Source organism: Haliotis cracherodii, unplaced genomic scaffold (genome assembly GCF_022045235.1).
Source record: "Haliotis cracherodii isolate W230 unplaced genomic scaffold, xgHalCrac1.p SCAF_13, whole genome shotgun sequence".
Taxonomy (NCBI): domain Eukaryota; kingdom Metazoa; phylum Mollusca; class Gastropoda; order Lepetellida; family Haliotidae; genus Haliotis; species Haliotis cracherodii.
Genome location: NW_027266268.1, coordinates 17,816,675 through 17,832,497, shown reverse-complemented (window position 1 = coordinate 17,832,497; position 15,823 = coordinate 17,816,675). Strand labels below are relative to the sequence as shown.

The 15,823-nt window shown below is 40.8% G+C and overlaps 1 protein-coding gene across 6 annotated transcripts in view; it reads left to right on the top strand.

Annotated features, from left to right (window-relative positions):
- The window catches only part of LOC139459692 (GTPase-activating Rap/Ran-GAP domain-like protein 3), a 226,037-nt gene that overhangs the window by 205,552 nt on the left and 4,662 nt on the right, over window positions 1-15,823 (top strand). For all 6 annotated transcript variants that reach the window (XM_071241319.1, XM_071241317.1, XM_071241316.1 and 3 more), the window contains exons 17-27: window positions 1,080-1,143; window positions 1,919-1,966; window positions 2,763-2,861; window positions 3,227-3,340; window positions 4,194-4,357; window positions 7,761-7,913; window positions 9,746-9,812; window positions 12,096-12,176; window positions 12,964-13,082; window positions 13,614-13,713; window positions 14,615-14,829. In XM_071241319.1, coding sequence (XP_071097420.1) covers window positions 1,080-1,143; window positions 1,919-1,966; window positions 2,763-2,861; window positions 3,227-3,340; window positions 4,194-4,357; window positions 7,761-7,913; window positions 9,746-9,812; window positions 12,096-12,176; window positions 12,964-13,082; window positions 13,614-13,713; window positions 14,615-14,829 — 1,224 coding nt within the window. The remainder of the gene's footprint in view (window positions 1-1,079; window positions 1,144-1,918; window positions 1,967-2,762; window positions 2,862-3,226; window positions 3,341-4,193; window positions 4,358-7,760; window positions 7,914-9,745; window positions 9,813-12,095; window positions 12,177-12,963; window positions 13,083-13,613; window positions 13,714-14,614; window positions 14,830-15,823) is intronic.

The following is a 15,823-nucleotide window of genomic DNA, read 5'->3' as shown; positions in this document are numbered from 1 at the left end:
CTCCATATCTCTGTGTTATCGCAATATGCGATGTGAAGAATTCATTATCAGAACGCTATACCAATCAATCGTTGCAATAATATGGTGATAAGCCCGGGATATGAATTATAGGTCCCCAGCAGCCGATGCTGGTCGTGAGAGATTTGGTGATCAGCCTCGCTGACTAACTGTATGTCATTGTACTCCTATTTCATGGATCGAGACTCATAATGTCTATCACTGAATTGTCTGGTCCAGGCTCGATTATATACACACCGCCGGCATATGACTGAAATATTGATGAATGCAGCGTCTGACAACATTCAATCAACTATCAATTTGCTGAAAAGCAGCTATTGCAAGTATGTCAGGCAAGCAGGAAGTGCGTATGTTGATTCCTGTATATTGTTTCAAGCCTCTCACTGTGCTCCCGGGACCAGTGGTCTAATGGTAGAGCGTCCGCCCGGAGAGCGGAAGGTCCGGGGTTCGATCCCCTGCCGCGTAATACCAAAAGACGTTAAAAGATTGTACTTGTTGTAACCCTGCCTGGCGCTCGGCATTAAGGGGCTAAAACAAAGACTGGTCTGCTCGGAGTATACTGTGTCTGAGTGGGGTATTCATGTTAAACTGCGGCATGGTATCTCAGTGAGCTAGCACTATAAATCGGCATCAGTCCGAACAAGTGAGTGAGTGAGGTTTGACGCCGCTTTTAACAATATTCCAGCAATATCACGGCGGGGGACACCACACATGGGCTTCACACATTGTACTCATGTCGGGAATTGAACCCGGGTCTTCGGCGTGACGAGCGAACGCTCAAACGCCCCAGTCCGGACTAGTACAAGCAGCCACCCACCCACCCACACACACACACACACACACACACACATACACATACACACACACACACACAAACACACACACACCTGAGCTCTGTGTTCCCTCAGTTCTTATTTATTATATTTCTCATCGTTCCGTAGACAATTTATAACGCTGATATAGATAGAGTGCCAAAACGATTCAAGCTTCGCGGAAACTCAAAAATAACACAATTTATATCTCACCAAACTCTAAAACATATATTTTTAATTTTGTTTCAGCCCTGGGAGCCCCAGAAGTGTTACTGTGAGTTTGCCCATCACATCATCTGTGGTGATTCCTGGGGTGAGTCAAAGCTGGATTTGCTGTCCCAATTAAATCCAGTAAAATTCGCCATTGATGATAATAACGTTCTCGCCGTTTCTTTCAACATTTTGTTGAACGTAATCATAGGTTTGGCTTTTATATTTCGGAAACAAGACACACTTAAAACTGTGTTCATGTTTATCATTTTGTGTTGTTTTAGGAACATATAATTCAAAACTCAAAAACATTTTTCTTTTAAGATGTGGTAAGTATACTGGTAGTTAAATATGTTGACGATGGCCGCCATATATGTATCTAAAGATTTTACTGTTTTTTGTTAAGATGTTAACAACCTCAAACTTTTTTAAACTTTTATTTTCCTTTGTTTAGATATATATATTCTTATGTTCGACAGTATTTACGAGTATTCAATGTTGTAAGTGACGATTCAAAGATCTTTATACTCATCAATCTAGACTGGGCAGTTTTAAAAGTGTTTTGTGGTTCAGACAGTTTGAAGATTAATAACCATTGTTTTTTTATTCATTTGGAGTCATTGACAAATGGATCACAATTACTTTTATGTTTGAGAATTAGTTTTCGCCTCTGATCAAACAAATTAAACAATGGACTAGAAATACATTTTAAAATGCAGATTTTTATCTTTTTAAAAAGTTGACAGCCTCGTTATAATATATTTTTGCATTCTTTTTTATGCCGAACGCATCAATATGTAGGCCACTGTGTTATAATCATCGTACTTTATGAACATGTTTATGTCAATACTGACACCTGTCAATCACTGTCTCTGCAGGTGACAAGTTGATTATCTCCACGGAATCTGGAATTATGGTGCTAGAGGGTATGTTTTCATTGCGTCAATGTGTCAAATGGTTGACATTAACTGTCCGAGGACGTGACCACATAAATTGCTTTACCTCATAAGTAAGAGTTGTGTACACATTATTATTATTATGCTATTGTTAACAGGTATAGACCCCGAGTAAACACACCATATTTCCTCAAATAGACACCTGTACTAAATGAGGACCCGTGAAGATCCGGGGTAGAATAGGTCTTCAGCAACCCATGCTTGCCGTAAGAGGCGACTGTGCTTGTCGTAAGCAGCGACTAACGGGGTCGGGTGGTCAGGCTCGCTGACTTGGTTGATGCATGTCATTGTATCCCAACTGCGTGGATCCATGCTCATGATGTCAATCACTGGATTGTCTGGTCCAGACTCGATTATTTTTCAGACCGCCGTCATACGTGATATAATAGAAATAGGTAGTGAGTGAGTGAGTATGGTTTTACGCCGAGTTTTAGCAATATTCCATTAATATCACGGCGGGGGGACACCAGAAGGGGGCCTCACACATTGTAACTATGTGGGGACTCAAACCCGAGCATTCGGCGTGACGAGCAAATGCTTTAAACACTGGGCTACCCCACTGCCCCTATTTGTGAAATAAGAGGATGTAGGTGTGTGTGTTTACGTACGTGCGTGCGTATGCGTTTCGCACGAGTTCCGTTTTCCCTTATTCCGAGCTTAAATCAATCTGTGGAAAGAAATAATTATACTGACCACAAATGACAAGCACAAATGTGGTATAGTTATTGTGACGCATTGTTCACCATTTTGCAATTGATTTTGTCAGAGGGGCTTCCACCGCGGGCCATCTTTGAGAAGACAGTTTCAGTTCGGCAGCTGAGTGTCGTAGAAGCGCATGGACTTCTCATCATGAGGAGTGAGAAAGGTATTTCACGCTTAATGCGGAGCTACAGAAAACACTGGACGAATTACATACCTTTTCTTACTCGGAAACTGCTTGTAAATATATAAACACCAAAGCATAATCTCAAAAAGCATAATCAGGTATATCACGTCATCACAGCCTTGTAAAGGTGATTAAATTCGTCCCGTGATAAGCTATGCGTCTGCGTAAAATATGCAAAATTATCCGATACGCATACAAAATGTAACAAACTAACAACCCAATGTATCCTTAACGGGAAGCGAACTTGTATTTACTTAAAGATCTTATATCTATTTACTGATCAGGCATTACATCTATGAACTGCATTGAATTTATAAACAATTATGGAATGTTTTCTTATTTAGGCAAAGACGGTAAAATCAACGTTTTTCGTCTGACGGATTTTGAGGGTGAACAGAACGAATCTATCACGCGAACGAAGTCCGAATGTCGTGAGCACAAACTGGAGAGAACAAAAGGTAAAATTATTGTCTTCAAAATATTGTTTGTTCCACAACGCACTCAGAAATATTCCAGCTATATGACGACGGTCTCTAGCTAATCGTTTCTGGACCTGACAGTCCTGTGATTGACGCCATGAGAATCGATCCAAGCAATTTGGATACGATGATCCGCATCAACCCAGTCCCGTTATTCGCCTCTTACGACAAGCTTTAGCTGCTGAAGACCAATTCTAAGCCGGATCTTTACGGCAATTGATTTGCCTGAATATGCACATGGCACGCACAGAACTCGTTCATAACAATCCTTTAAGTATCAGGATGATGTTGTTAACAATTGCCATGATCGAGTCATCATCAATTTATTATAATCCTGTGATATCACAAATTATTCTATAACTTGACGTGCACTCCGTGATCTCAATCATAATCGTAAAAGGCGACTAACGGGATTGGGTGGTCAGGCTCGCTGACATGGTTGATGCATGTCATCGTATCCCAATTGCGTGGATCGATGTTCATGATGTCAGTTACTGGATTGTCTGGTCCAGACTTGATTATGTATAGACCGCCGTCATACAGCTGGAATATTGCTGAGTGCGGCGTTGAACAAAAAACAAACACAGCTCACAATCCAGTGAAATCACTCCCAATCCTATGATATCACTCCCAATTCAGTGATATCCCTCACAATCCTGTGACCTCAATTACAATCCTTTGCCAGGACGTAAATCCTAGGGATACCTATCGATCTCATGAATAACTGACTATCCCACATCATTTACAATCCAAATACATCAGCTGCAGTCTTACGACATCCACGACAACTGCCATGCCATCCTTATATAAATGTCCACTGTGTTTTCCCCAGGGTGCCACCTGTACTCCCTCAGCAAGCCCGGGGGGAGTCACCTCCGAATGGTGGTTGCGGTGGCCAAGAGACTGTTGGTGTTCCACTGGAAGCACTCCGCCGCCTGGTCCGCCTGGTGTCCTTCTGTCGACCTTGACACCATAGATGGATTCACTTTTATCAGGGTAGGCGCTTCCTCAAACCCTAATACGATTACCCTGTCTGTTTACCATGTTAAATACACACTCACCATCATACCATTACAAATGACCCCCCTGCCCATCTAAGAACATATCGCCAAGTTGTTGATCTAAACGGATCGTTAGAAGTGTTGTTAAAGGGATTTGGCCACAGCGCAGCTTGGGTCAAGAGTTCAAGTACAAATAGGGCTACTGTTTGTTCAGGTGTTGGGGAAAACAGTAGTCACGTGATCTCTTATAATCCCCTTGTAACCAGATGTATCGTATCAATGGTGACGTTAATGTTACATTGGTCAGAAATATGGGGCTTGAGTCCTGACATTTGTAACGAAATTCAGAGCGTACATATGATGGCTTGTAAACGTTTTTTAAGAGTTCGAAACTCACCCTCAAATCATGTTGTGCGAAGTGAATGTGGACGTTATCCGCTGTTTATTTATGCATATAAAAGAGCTGTTAAATACTGGTGTAATATTTTGAAAATGCATGACTCACGGTATGTCAAAAAATGTTATAACATGCAACATGCGCTCCAAAATGGTAAAATTAATTGGGCTTCAAAAATTAGAAGTATTATTCATCTGACAGGTTTTAGCCTTGTGTGGGAGCACCAATGTATTACGAATATCCCAATGTTTATAAATATATTTGTATGTAGATTAAAATCTTCATATGAACAAGACTGGCATGCGGCTCTTTCAGAAAGCTTAAAATCATATACCTATTCGTTGTATAAGCAAACGTTTGGCCTTGAAATATATATTACTATGTTAAAACAAGAGAAATTTCAACGTGCTCTGGCTAGATTATGGTGTAGTTCCCATCATCTTCGGATCGAATCTGGTAGACACAAAACGGAACCTAGAGTGGAACGAGTTTGCAAAGCATGTAAATACATTTATGTTGAAGATGAGTACCATTTTATTCTAATATGCAAATGTTACCAGATTCTGAGGGCAGAATTTATACCGCGAAAATATGAATTCCCAACAAGGAAAAAGTTCAACATCCTAATGTCATCTGTCCATCGAGCAACTGTACAAAGTCTTTCTTAGTTTATTGTTAAAGCCATGTATCTTAGACAATCATTGTTAAATACATAAATGTGATCCTCGAACTTCCACTGTACATTTTCCGTTTGTGTCATGGGCCTATGTCCTACAATACACTTGAATAAAGAGATTACAGAGCGGTGACGTATCAATGGCTTAGGATCCAGTAGAGGATTCAGAGTAGCGGGATGGGTTGTTAACGGGTAGGTTGTGCTGGTGTTGGTGTCTGTGTGGGGATGGCGGTGGTAGCAAGGAGGTCGGAAATGAAGATGTTTTGTTTTTTTGTTTTTTTATTAACACCGCGCTCAGCAATATTCCAGCTATATGACGACGGTATGGAAATGATCGAGTCTGGACCAGACAATCCAGTGATTGACATCACGAGCATCGATCCACGCAACTGGGATACGATGACATGCATCAACCAGCGAGCCTTAACACCGAATCCCGTTAGTCGCATAGTCCTCTTTTCAGCAAGCATGGTTTGCTGAAGACCTATTCTACCCCTGATCTTCAAAGGTCGGTAATGAAGATGACAAAGTGCTATGAATGAGATAAAACGGCGTTAAACCAAATTCACTCACACCTCACTCACAGCGTTGTCGAAAACACTATGATTATCTTATTTTGAACTGTTAATGTTGTTACCGCTATTTTGCGTTCACGCCTCATGGAATCTATTTGGGCCCACAAGTAAGGCAGATTATTCTCTGGCCTTGACGTCTTGTATTTACCAAATAGAATAATCTCCTAATTTTTATATCAAATTGGCAAAACCCATGTTGTTCGCGTGACAAAATAAAGTATGTGGTTTCACTGAATGAATATAATACACAAGACCCATGATATAATATCTCTGCAAACTGAGTTCGTAATTCTTACCATGTATTTATTAAAAACATGTCATTAAATGGTACAAAAGACTGTGGTCTAATATAAATGTAAAGAGTTTTCTAAAGACGCTTGCTAAAATGTCCTATTCAATGTTATGAATATATGATGAGTGAATAAAATGGGTTTAACGCTGCTTCGGCAATATTTTAGGAGTAGGTAAACCAAAAATTAGGGGAATCAAACCCGGGTCTTGACGAGCAAGTGTTCTAACCACCAGGCTACCCCACCGCCCCCTTATGAATACTGAGATGCCAGTGTGTATTTTTTCACATCATTCAAACAGTCCATTATCTCCTGTCAGTTTGGAATGATAAATGTGTTAGCGTAATTACATCAGAGAGGTGATGTCATCATTGATGAATAAACAGACGCCTAGGAGACTCCGTGAGACTTGGGGAAACGCTTCGTTCTTGTTCCGATCAATGCCACGCATTTTAAACACAAGGGACTTGTCACAAAGCGAATCTGATGACTGTGAGGATCCACCATCATCATCTCTCGAGATGTTATCACAGCATCATCCCCCTGAGCTAATTTTCAAAAGTGTCTTCAAAATGATAATTGTATTGATAAATATGAATAAGGATTTTCGGTGTTGTTCGTGTGTTCTTTCAAACCATGACTGTTTCATGTCAAATCCCTGAACAACACAACAAGAACAAAACAAAATAATTTATCATTTGTTAATTTTCTGTAATAATCATACATCTGAGCATGACTGTACTCTTTTTAATGTTTGAATTCGAACGGCGAATACATATAACAAACTTTTTATGATCCCCTGCTCGCCTTAAATACGGGGTTGGTTCTGGTGTCTAAAGCGTCACAATTCATCCAGAGTTGTGTCCCTTAGTCCTGTCAGGATCAGTTAATCGGGGCCTCGGATACCAGGTTAACCCATATTATGATCCTGGTTTTGTAGGCTTGTAACCGTTCATCCAAAAGATCACTTTGGTATTTCCGACCACATTGTGAAAAAAATATGAAAAACTGTTCAAAGCGGTGAGGACCATTCCGTGCAAAGTTGGTTTCACCACAGTTCTATACACGCAGTCTTCCACGCCACTTCGGGGTTTCGTCCCACATTAAGCTACATGCCCTGATATTAATTATATTCTGTTCAACGTAGCCTTACTTTTAACGGGGGCACAGGTGGCCCAGCCGTCTAAGGCGCCGCGATTCGCTGTGCAAAGTCGCGTCCCTTGGGCACGCCAGAAACCTATGATTGTGGGTTCGAATCCTGGTTCGCCCTCAGTATGTTTCTAGATATTCCAGCACCATACCTGGATTACCACCGAAGCGGTAAACGTCTGAGACCTACATCACTTCGGACTTTCCTCCCACATTAAGCTGACACGCCGTGATATAACTGTAATACTGTGAAAAGCGGCGTTAAACCCAACTCACTCAATTAATCTTAACTCACTCACCCGTATTTTCAGGAATTGCAAGCCTTTGAGGTGCCAAGCATGATAACGTTGATTGACGGCATGAAGGGAGATAATCACATTTGTATCGGCTACAAAAACCAGTATGATCTCATCAACGAGAAGAATGGCGACACCCTACAGCTGTATCACGTGGAATCCAACAAGGTAAGACACAGTTAAATATACATACTCCTCGACCAATGTACTTCAGATTCTTCTTGGGATGTTAACCTTTAACCATTTGATATCAATGTTTTATTTAAATAAAAAGAATTTATTCCAGAAAATTCTGCATAAAATAGTACGTTCCAGGTTATTAAAAATACAAACTGGACATGCTGGTTGTTCTATAATAAAATGGGGGTGGTCGGGTAGCCTAGTGGGTTCGATTCCCGACATGAGTACAATGTATGAAGCCCATTTCTGGTGTCCCCAGCCGTGATATTGCTGGAATATTGCTAAAAGCGGCGTGAAACCATTCTCAATCACTCACTATAACAACATGTTTTGTAAGAATATTCAACCTTCGGCTCCTCCTTTGGGAGTAAAAAAACTCGTTTGACCGTTTATTCGAGGAGATTTCACGAACGAATCTGTTTGTTATTTATTTATTGCGGAATATTTTGTGTGTGCATAATTTATCACATATGGAACGGAACAAAATGTAAAGATGCTTCCCCGCCGGTAGTTGTATTGTGAGGAGTTTTATTTATACTTTACTAAGTGTATGAACAGCCACAGCAACAGCTTCGTTCGTAAGAGTGAGTGAGTGAGTATGGTTTTACGCCGCTTTTAGCAATATTCCAGCAATATCACGGCGGGGGACACCAGAAATGGGCTTCATACATTGTACCCATGTCGGGAATCGAACCTGGGTCTTCGGCGTGACGAGCGAACGCTTTAACCACCAGGCTACCCGACCGCCCTCGTTCGTAAGACGCTCATTGAGGGTGTTCTCCAACGTTATTTGGTGATACTCCTTCGAACAGTTTTTCCTGTTGAGTTCTCTTTCCGGCTTCGCAATATTGGCTTTGATTAATTGTTTCTTAACGGCGCACTCTGCATATTCCAGCTATATGACGCCGGTTAGAATATAATGGAGTCCAGATAATCCAGTGACTGATATTATGAGCCTGTACGAAAATAGGTCACCTGACTATCCTTTCCATGCTTGTTTGTTGTGTAACACCGCACTCAGCAATAAAACAGCTATATGGCGATGGTCTGTAAATAATCGAGTCCAGACCAGACATTCCAGTAATTGACATCATGAACATTGATCTACGCAATTGGGATATGATGACATGCATCAACGGTGACAGCGAGCCTGACCACCCCATCCCGTCGCCTCTTACGACGAACATAGTTGCCTCTTATGACAAGCATGGGATGCTGAAGACCTTTTTTAACCCGGATCTTCAAGGTTTCCGATCCATGGAGTCGCATTGTAAGACAAGCTACTTGGATCCTGTGCTCAACTGGATTCCCGTCGGGTTAACAACATTGGGACAAACGTTACGGACGTTCCACTGATAACACAATACAGTGAAGACTCGTTATTTACGAGAAAACTCCATTTGCTTTGATATGTGCTTATAAAGCAGTTTTGTTCCTAGTGGAATCCTGTTTTGGTCATACTGCGGTGCTACCATTGTCTTACATGCGAATAGTCGATGATATCAGGGACTTCATTATATGTCATGATACAACAGCTGATACGACTACCACAATAAGACAGAACCATAAAGTCTTAAACTCAAAACGGTAAACCAAGTGTTTTCGAACTTAACGACCAGCTTAGGTTAAAGGTAATTATCGAACGCTCATTCCAGTCGCTGCATAATCCTAACACGACACGTACATTTCTTACGTCACGGGATTTTGTACCCTGTCCATGGGAATGCAATGGCGACTGATTTAGGCCACGTGTTACGTTTGATTTTCCAGCCTATGGATGTCGTTCGATGGCTTCCTTTAACTTCTGATTTTTGTTTCAGGTGAATTTGGTTGCGGCGATTGACATCTACGAGGATGATGAAGCCGAGCTCATCTTGTGTTACAATCGTACGTTTCCCATTGCATTTGTATTTTTACCTTCAATACTCCGACACAGGTGGGTGTCCTCAAACAGAAAACACAATCGCTGAACCAAAGTGCTCTATCAGCACATAATGTACTTGAAGTTCAATCCACGTTGTTTCTTCGTGGTGGAAAGATATCATTGAAGTTGTCTCTTTGAACTTGAAATGGCCCCGGAGACAATCCGATTGCAATCAAACGATAATGCCCAACCGCTGTCCTTTTAATGGCTTCTTTCACGTCGGACAAAATATGAACAGTGAATGTTTGTGTTGTGCTAAAGAAAATGCATTTGATGTTATCAGTGAAGTATTCGGTTCCATGCTTAAAGAAGGGTAACGTATCAATCATTCGTCAGTGTAATAGCCATGAGGTTTGGAAACATCAACATTGTTGTCGAGAAATCTTCTGATTCACGTGAGATTACTTTCCCCTGGGTCATTGATCTTCCCAAACCATTTTGGACAGACACTAAGTTCGCTATCCTCTTGTTGGCGTGAAATGTAGTTGAATTGATTGATAACCACTAGAAAAACATTTCAACAGCTCAACAAAATCTTAAACAAGATGCTATATCCTTAGTGTGTTCAAGAAAAGCGACAAAGACCTTTACAAAATAACAAATATCTGCTAAAGTGAGTGAGTGAGTTAGTGAGTGAGTGAGTATGGTTTTACGCCGTTTTTAGCAATATTCCAGCAATATCACGGCGGGGGTCACCAGAAATGGGCTTCACACATTGTACCCATGTCGGGAATCGAACCCGGGTCTTCGGCATGATGAGCGAACGCTTTAACCACTAGTCTAACCGACCGCCCCTATCTGCTAAAGACAGAGTCTATTGTACGAACCGACCATGTCAGGATCATGTGTTTTGGAATCACAAATAGTGATGGGGCGGTCGGGTTGCCAAGTGGTTAAAGCGTTCGCTCGTCACGCCGAGGACCCGGGGTCGATTCCCGACATGGGTACAATGTGTGAAGCCCATTTCTGGTGTCCCCTGCCGTGATGTTGCTGGAATATTACTAAAAGCGGCGTAAAACCGTATACTCACTCACTGACTCACTCAAATAGTGATGATACCAGGTGTTTGCGAAAAGGAGGGCGTATCCTGCCCCACCGTCAAAGGCAAATCAATTGTCCACCCGATAAAACAACAACACTAAACATATGGTACAGATCAAAATAGGGAATTGCATCGGAAAATGTTTGTCAAGTCATGCTTGATGCGTTAAAATTTCGAAACCAATGGCATCACATTTCACCACACTGAAACCTTGATGTCGATGGTAATATTAAATCTAAGTCATCTCTGTTGTGGAACGAAAAGTAATTTGAGCCCCACTGACTGATAGAGAGGGTCATTGGGTGGACTAGTGGGGAGAGCGTTCAATCCCCTACATGGAAACAATATCGTTTCTTGTCGTTATTTTCGGTACAACTACACACACAAGGGAAATGTTTTCATCCACACCAAAATGCCACGCCCATCAGTAGCAGTTCTCCGTATTGATATGGTTAGTGTGAACCTGGTTATTTGCAAACCTGGTTAATATGAACATGGTTAGTGTGAACCTGTTAATGTGAACCTGGTTATTTTAGGCTGGTTAGTGTGAACCTGTTAATGTGAACCGGGTTATTTTAGGCTGGTTTGTGTGAACCTGTTAATGTGAACCTGGTTATGTTAGGCTGGTTAGTGTGAACCTGATTATGTTAGGCCTGTTAATGGGAACCTGTTTATGTTAGGCATGTTAGTGTGAACCTGGTTATGTTAGGCCTGTTAATGTGAACCTGCTTAGCGTGAACCTGATTAATGTGAACCTGTTTAGCGTGAACCTGATTAATGATGACCCTGGTTTATGTGAACCTGCTTAGCATGAACCTGATTAATGATGACCCTGGTTAATGTAAACCTGTTAAGCCTGAACTTGGTTAGCGTGAACCTGATTAATGTGAACCTGGTTAGCGTGAACCTGATTAATGATGACCCTGATTAATTTGAACTTTGTTAAACTGAACATGATAAATTTGAACCTTGTTAATGTGAACCTGATTCATGATGACCCTGATTAATGTGAACCTGGCTAATGTGAGCCTGATTAAAGTGAACCTGGCTATGACCATGATAAACATTAAAATTAAAAGTGTGAACATGACATGATCAGTATTACCATAATTAGTGATTGCATGAATTTAATATTTTAATATTGATAGTTTCGTGTGATTCATATGTCGTGTTCTATAAACGTTTGTTTCAAATTCTATTCCAGATGTCAGCCATTTCCAGAAACTGAAAGAAGAACAGTGTCATGATTTCGACTTCCACTGGAATTCAGAGCCCCTCTCTATAGGTACGGCATATCCAATTTAAACTCCATAGGTACGGCTTATCCAATTTAAACTCTATAGGAACGGCATATCCAATTTAAACTCTATAGGTACGGCATATCCAATTTAAACTCTATAGGTACGGCATATCTGATTTAAAAAATAATAATTTTAAAACTTTTTCTTGACAGCGACTTATCATTCTAAACATAACAACACAAATTCCAATTGAGAATGGGGCAGATGTTTTTGTTTGTTTGTTGTTGAACGCCGCACTTAGCGATATTCCAGCTATATGAGGTCTTTAAATAATCGAGTCTGGACCAGACAATTCAGTGATTGACATGAGCATCGATCAACGCAATTTGGATCAATGACATGCATCAACCGAGTCAGCGAGCCTGACCACCCGATCCCATTAGTCGCCTCTTACGACAAGCATAACCCCGTTCTTGGGAAAGCATGGGTTGCTGAAGACCTATTCTACAGATTGTATTTAAACTAAACATATTTGTATCGTTTTGTGTAAAACCAGATTTGAATAATTTATGAATGCATTATGCATACCATAGATTTCTGTTTGACCATTTCCATCTTCACGTGGATATATTAATGTATATCGATGGTTGCTAGCTATGCCCAGTATTTTCTTTCCTCTGTGACATGGTTGATTTAACGTGGCATCAGAAGAAATTGGGGTTGTGGGGCCGATAGGAAGCCGATGCATGTGGGACTTGTGGAATGATGCAGCGGTGCTGTAATACATGCTCGACTCACTGTAACAATTGTGTGATCAATTCTTATTTCCAGTTTGTGCCTTTCCGTATATAATGGCCTTCACTCCTGACACTATTGAAATTCGCCTCATCATCAACGGAAATCTCGTTCATACCATGACTATGCCGGACCTCACGCTCATAACATCAAAGGTATGTAAATGTGTTTGTTTGTTTGTTTGTTTGTTTGTGTGTTTTTTAACACGGCACTCAGCAATATCCATGCTATATGATGGCAGTCTGTACATAATCGAGTCTGGGTCAGACAATCCATGATTTACATTATGAGCCTCGATCTATGCTATTGGGATACGATGACTTGAATCAACCGAGTCAGCGAGCGATCCCGTTAGTCGCCTCTTACAACAACGAGGGTGAGACCAACTCTCACCCGGATCTTCACGGGTCTGTAAATTATTGGGTGTGTAGACCCGTTTACACAGTATCTCTGATGTCATGACGTTTCTTAATGTGGGGAACGTCTGACACCTGCATCACTTCGGGATTTCCTCCAAACGTAGGCTGACACTAGAATGCTGTTCAAAGAGGGGTTAAACCCAAATCACCCACACATTAGCGCATTGCCACGAGTATTGTAGAGTTTTGCCACGAATACCATAGGGTATTAGAACGGATATTCTAGTGTACTGCCCTGCATACTAAAGCATTCTGCTACTGTTTCAGTGTGATATCTATTTCGCCTCCTCGGCAGCCATGACGAATACGCCGACAGAGAAGAGTAGAGAGAAGGAGAACTCCTTCTCCCCTCCACCTTCTCCTTCTTGTAAGTATTCTCCTTATTGTAGGTCTTCTCCTTCTTGTAAGTCTTCTCCTTCTTGTAGGTCTTCACCTTCTTGTAAGTCTGCGCTTTCTTTTAAGCCGTCTTCTTGTAAGTCTTCACCTTCTTGTAAGCCTTCTCATTGTAAGCCTTTCATACTTGTAAGTCTTTTTCTTATAAGGCTTCTCCTTCTTATAAGTCTTTTCCTTCTTGCCAGTCTTCTCCTTCCTGTAAATCTTCTCCTTCTTGTAAGTCTTCACCTTCTTGTAAGCCTTCTCATTGTAAGCCTTTCCTTCTTGTAAGTCTTCTTCTTATAATGCTTCTCCTTCTTATAAGTCTTTTCCTTCTTGCCAGTCTTCTCCTTCCCGTAAGCCTTCTTCTTGTAAGCCTTCTCCTTCATGTAAATCTTCTCCTTCTTGTAAGTCTTCACCTTCTTGTAAGCCTTCTCCTTCTTGTAAGTTTTCTCTTTCCTGTAAGCCTTCTACATCCATGATCTAATCAAGATTCACGACAGAGTAGAAAGTAAATGAAAAATGCTTATACTGTACACACAAACTCTTCCTTCACGATGACAAAATAATATTCCCAAAAAATATTCTTGATCCCTAATTTATTTTGTAAAGTTTATTGTGAGTCTGAACATGTTTTACAATAGATAATGTAGTACAATGAAAACATGTCTCATGCATTTGTAATGCTTAAACTTTGCTTTGAAACAATTTTGCCAAATAACTGCTTTGTCATAAAACTAATTAATCATATGAAAAACGTATCGCACACCTGTTTGTACACGTGTGTCTTCTACGTCACTCGCTAAAAGCTTTGTGAGACAATTGGATGACATAAAAGTGTTTTTATTACCAACGTGTGCTCTATTTTATGTATATAGTATGTCAAACATTTGCAGCGAAAACCGGCCCCGCCATGAACATCTATAAGATTCCCCTGACCTGCCTGGCTGGGCAGATGGCCACTGACCGCGTAGTGACCGCTACGACAGCACCTCAACAATCCACACTACTGGCTCCCATCGTCAGCAATGGCGAACGTTCACCAGGCATACCAAAACGAAGTCCGCTTATACGAACAAAGCGACAACATTCGAGTTTACCGTCGGAGAAAGTGAGCATTGGCCTTCACGATATATATATTTATAGTATATGATATTTACTGTAGTAGTAGTAGTAGTAGTAGTAGTAGTAGTAGTAGTAGTAGTAGTAGTAGTATTATTATTATTATTATCATTATTATTATTATTATTAAGATCTTGGATTCCTTCTATTCCGGACATTGTATTAAGAGAATTCATTCATAATATAATATATCTTGTTAGTTTCATTGATTCTACGCCTGATACCTGCATCACTTCGGGCTTTCCTCCCACATTAAACTGACAGGCTGTGATATAACTGGAATACTGTTATAAGCGGCGTGAAACCCAACTCACTCACTCACTCAATGAATCCAGTTAAATAACAATAGTGCTTTCTAGTGAACGTCGAAACTAACAATCCATAATCTTAAAGATGGGATTAAATGGGGTTTAACATCGCGTTCAAGATTATTGCACTTACATAGCGACGCCCGTGTGTGTGTTTTTGTGGGTGCTAGCCCACTGAGCATGCCGCAGTTAAACACAGACACAGTATACTGATTCCGACTCGACCAATCCTTGTTTTACTCTTAATATTGAGCGCCAGGCAATGTAACAACAAGTACCATCTTTTGTGGCCTTTAGGTATGAGGCAACCGGGAATCGAACAACCAACCTCCCGCTCTTCCGACCACGGAGGCCGTTTGTAACCTCAAAGGCCGTTAGTTTTTTACTCGCTTGATCATTGATATTTTTTCGAAATAAGAAGTTGGGGGAGTTGGAAGTACGATATAAGCGTCAACATAGGTTGTTTTTCGAAAGCTATAAGTGTGCTTAATGTTTACTTACCTCAGAAGGCTAAGGGAGGTAATTCAGTAATGTTCGTGTATCGATACAAGGGACATAACTTTTTCATTTTTGAAGTCGGCGGATCCTTTCTCTTAAAAGGAAGAAAATATTGACGGTGTAGTCTATTTGTGAAATAATGGAATACTGACAAAAGAAACATACGTGATTCAAAAT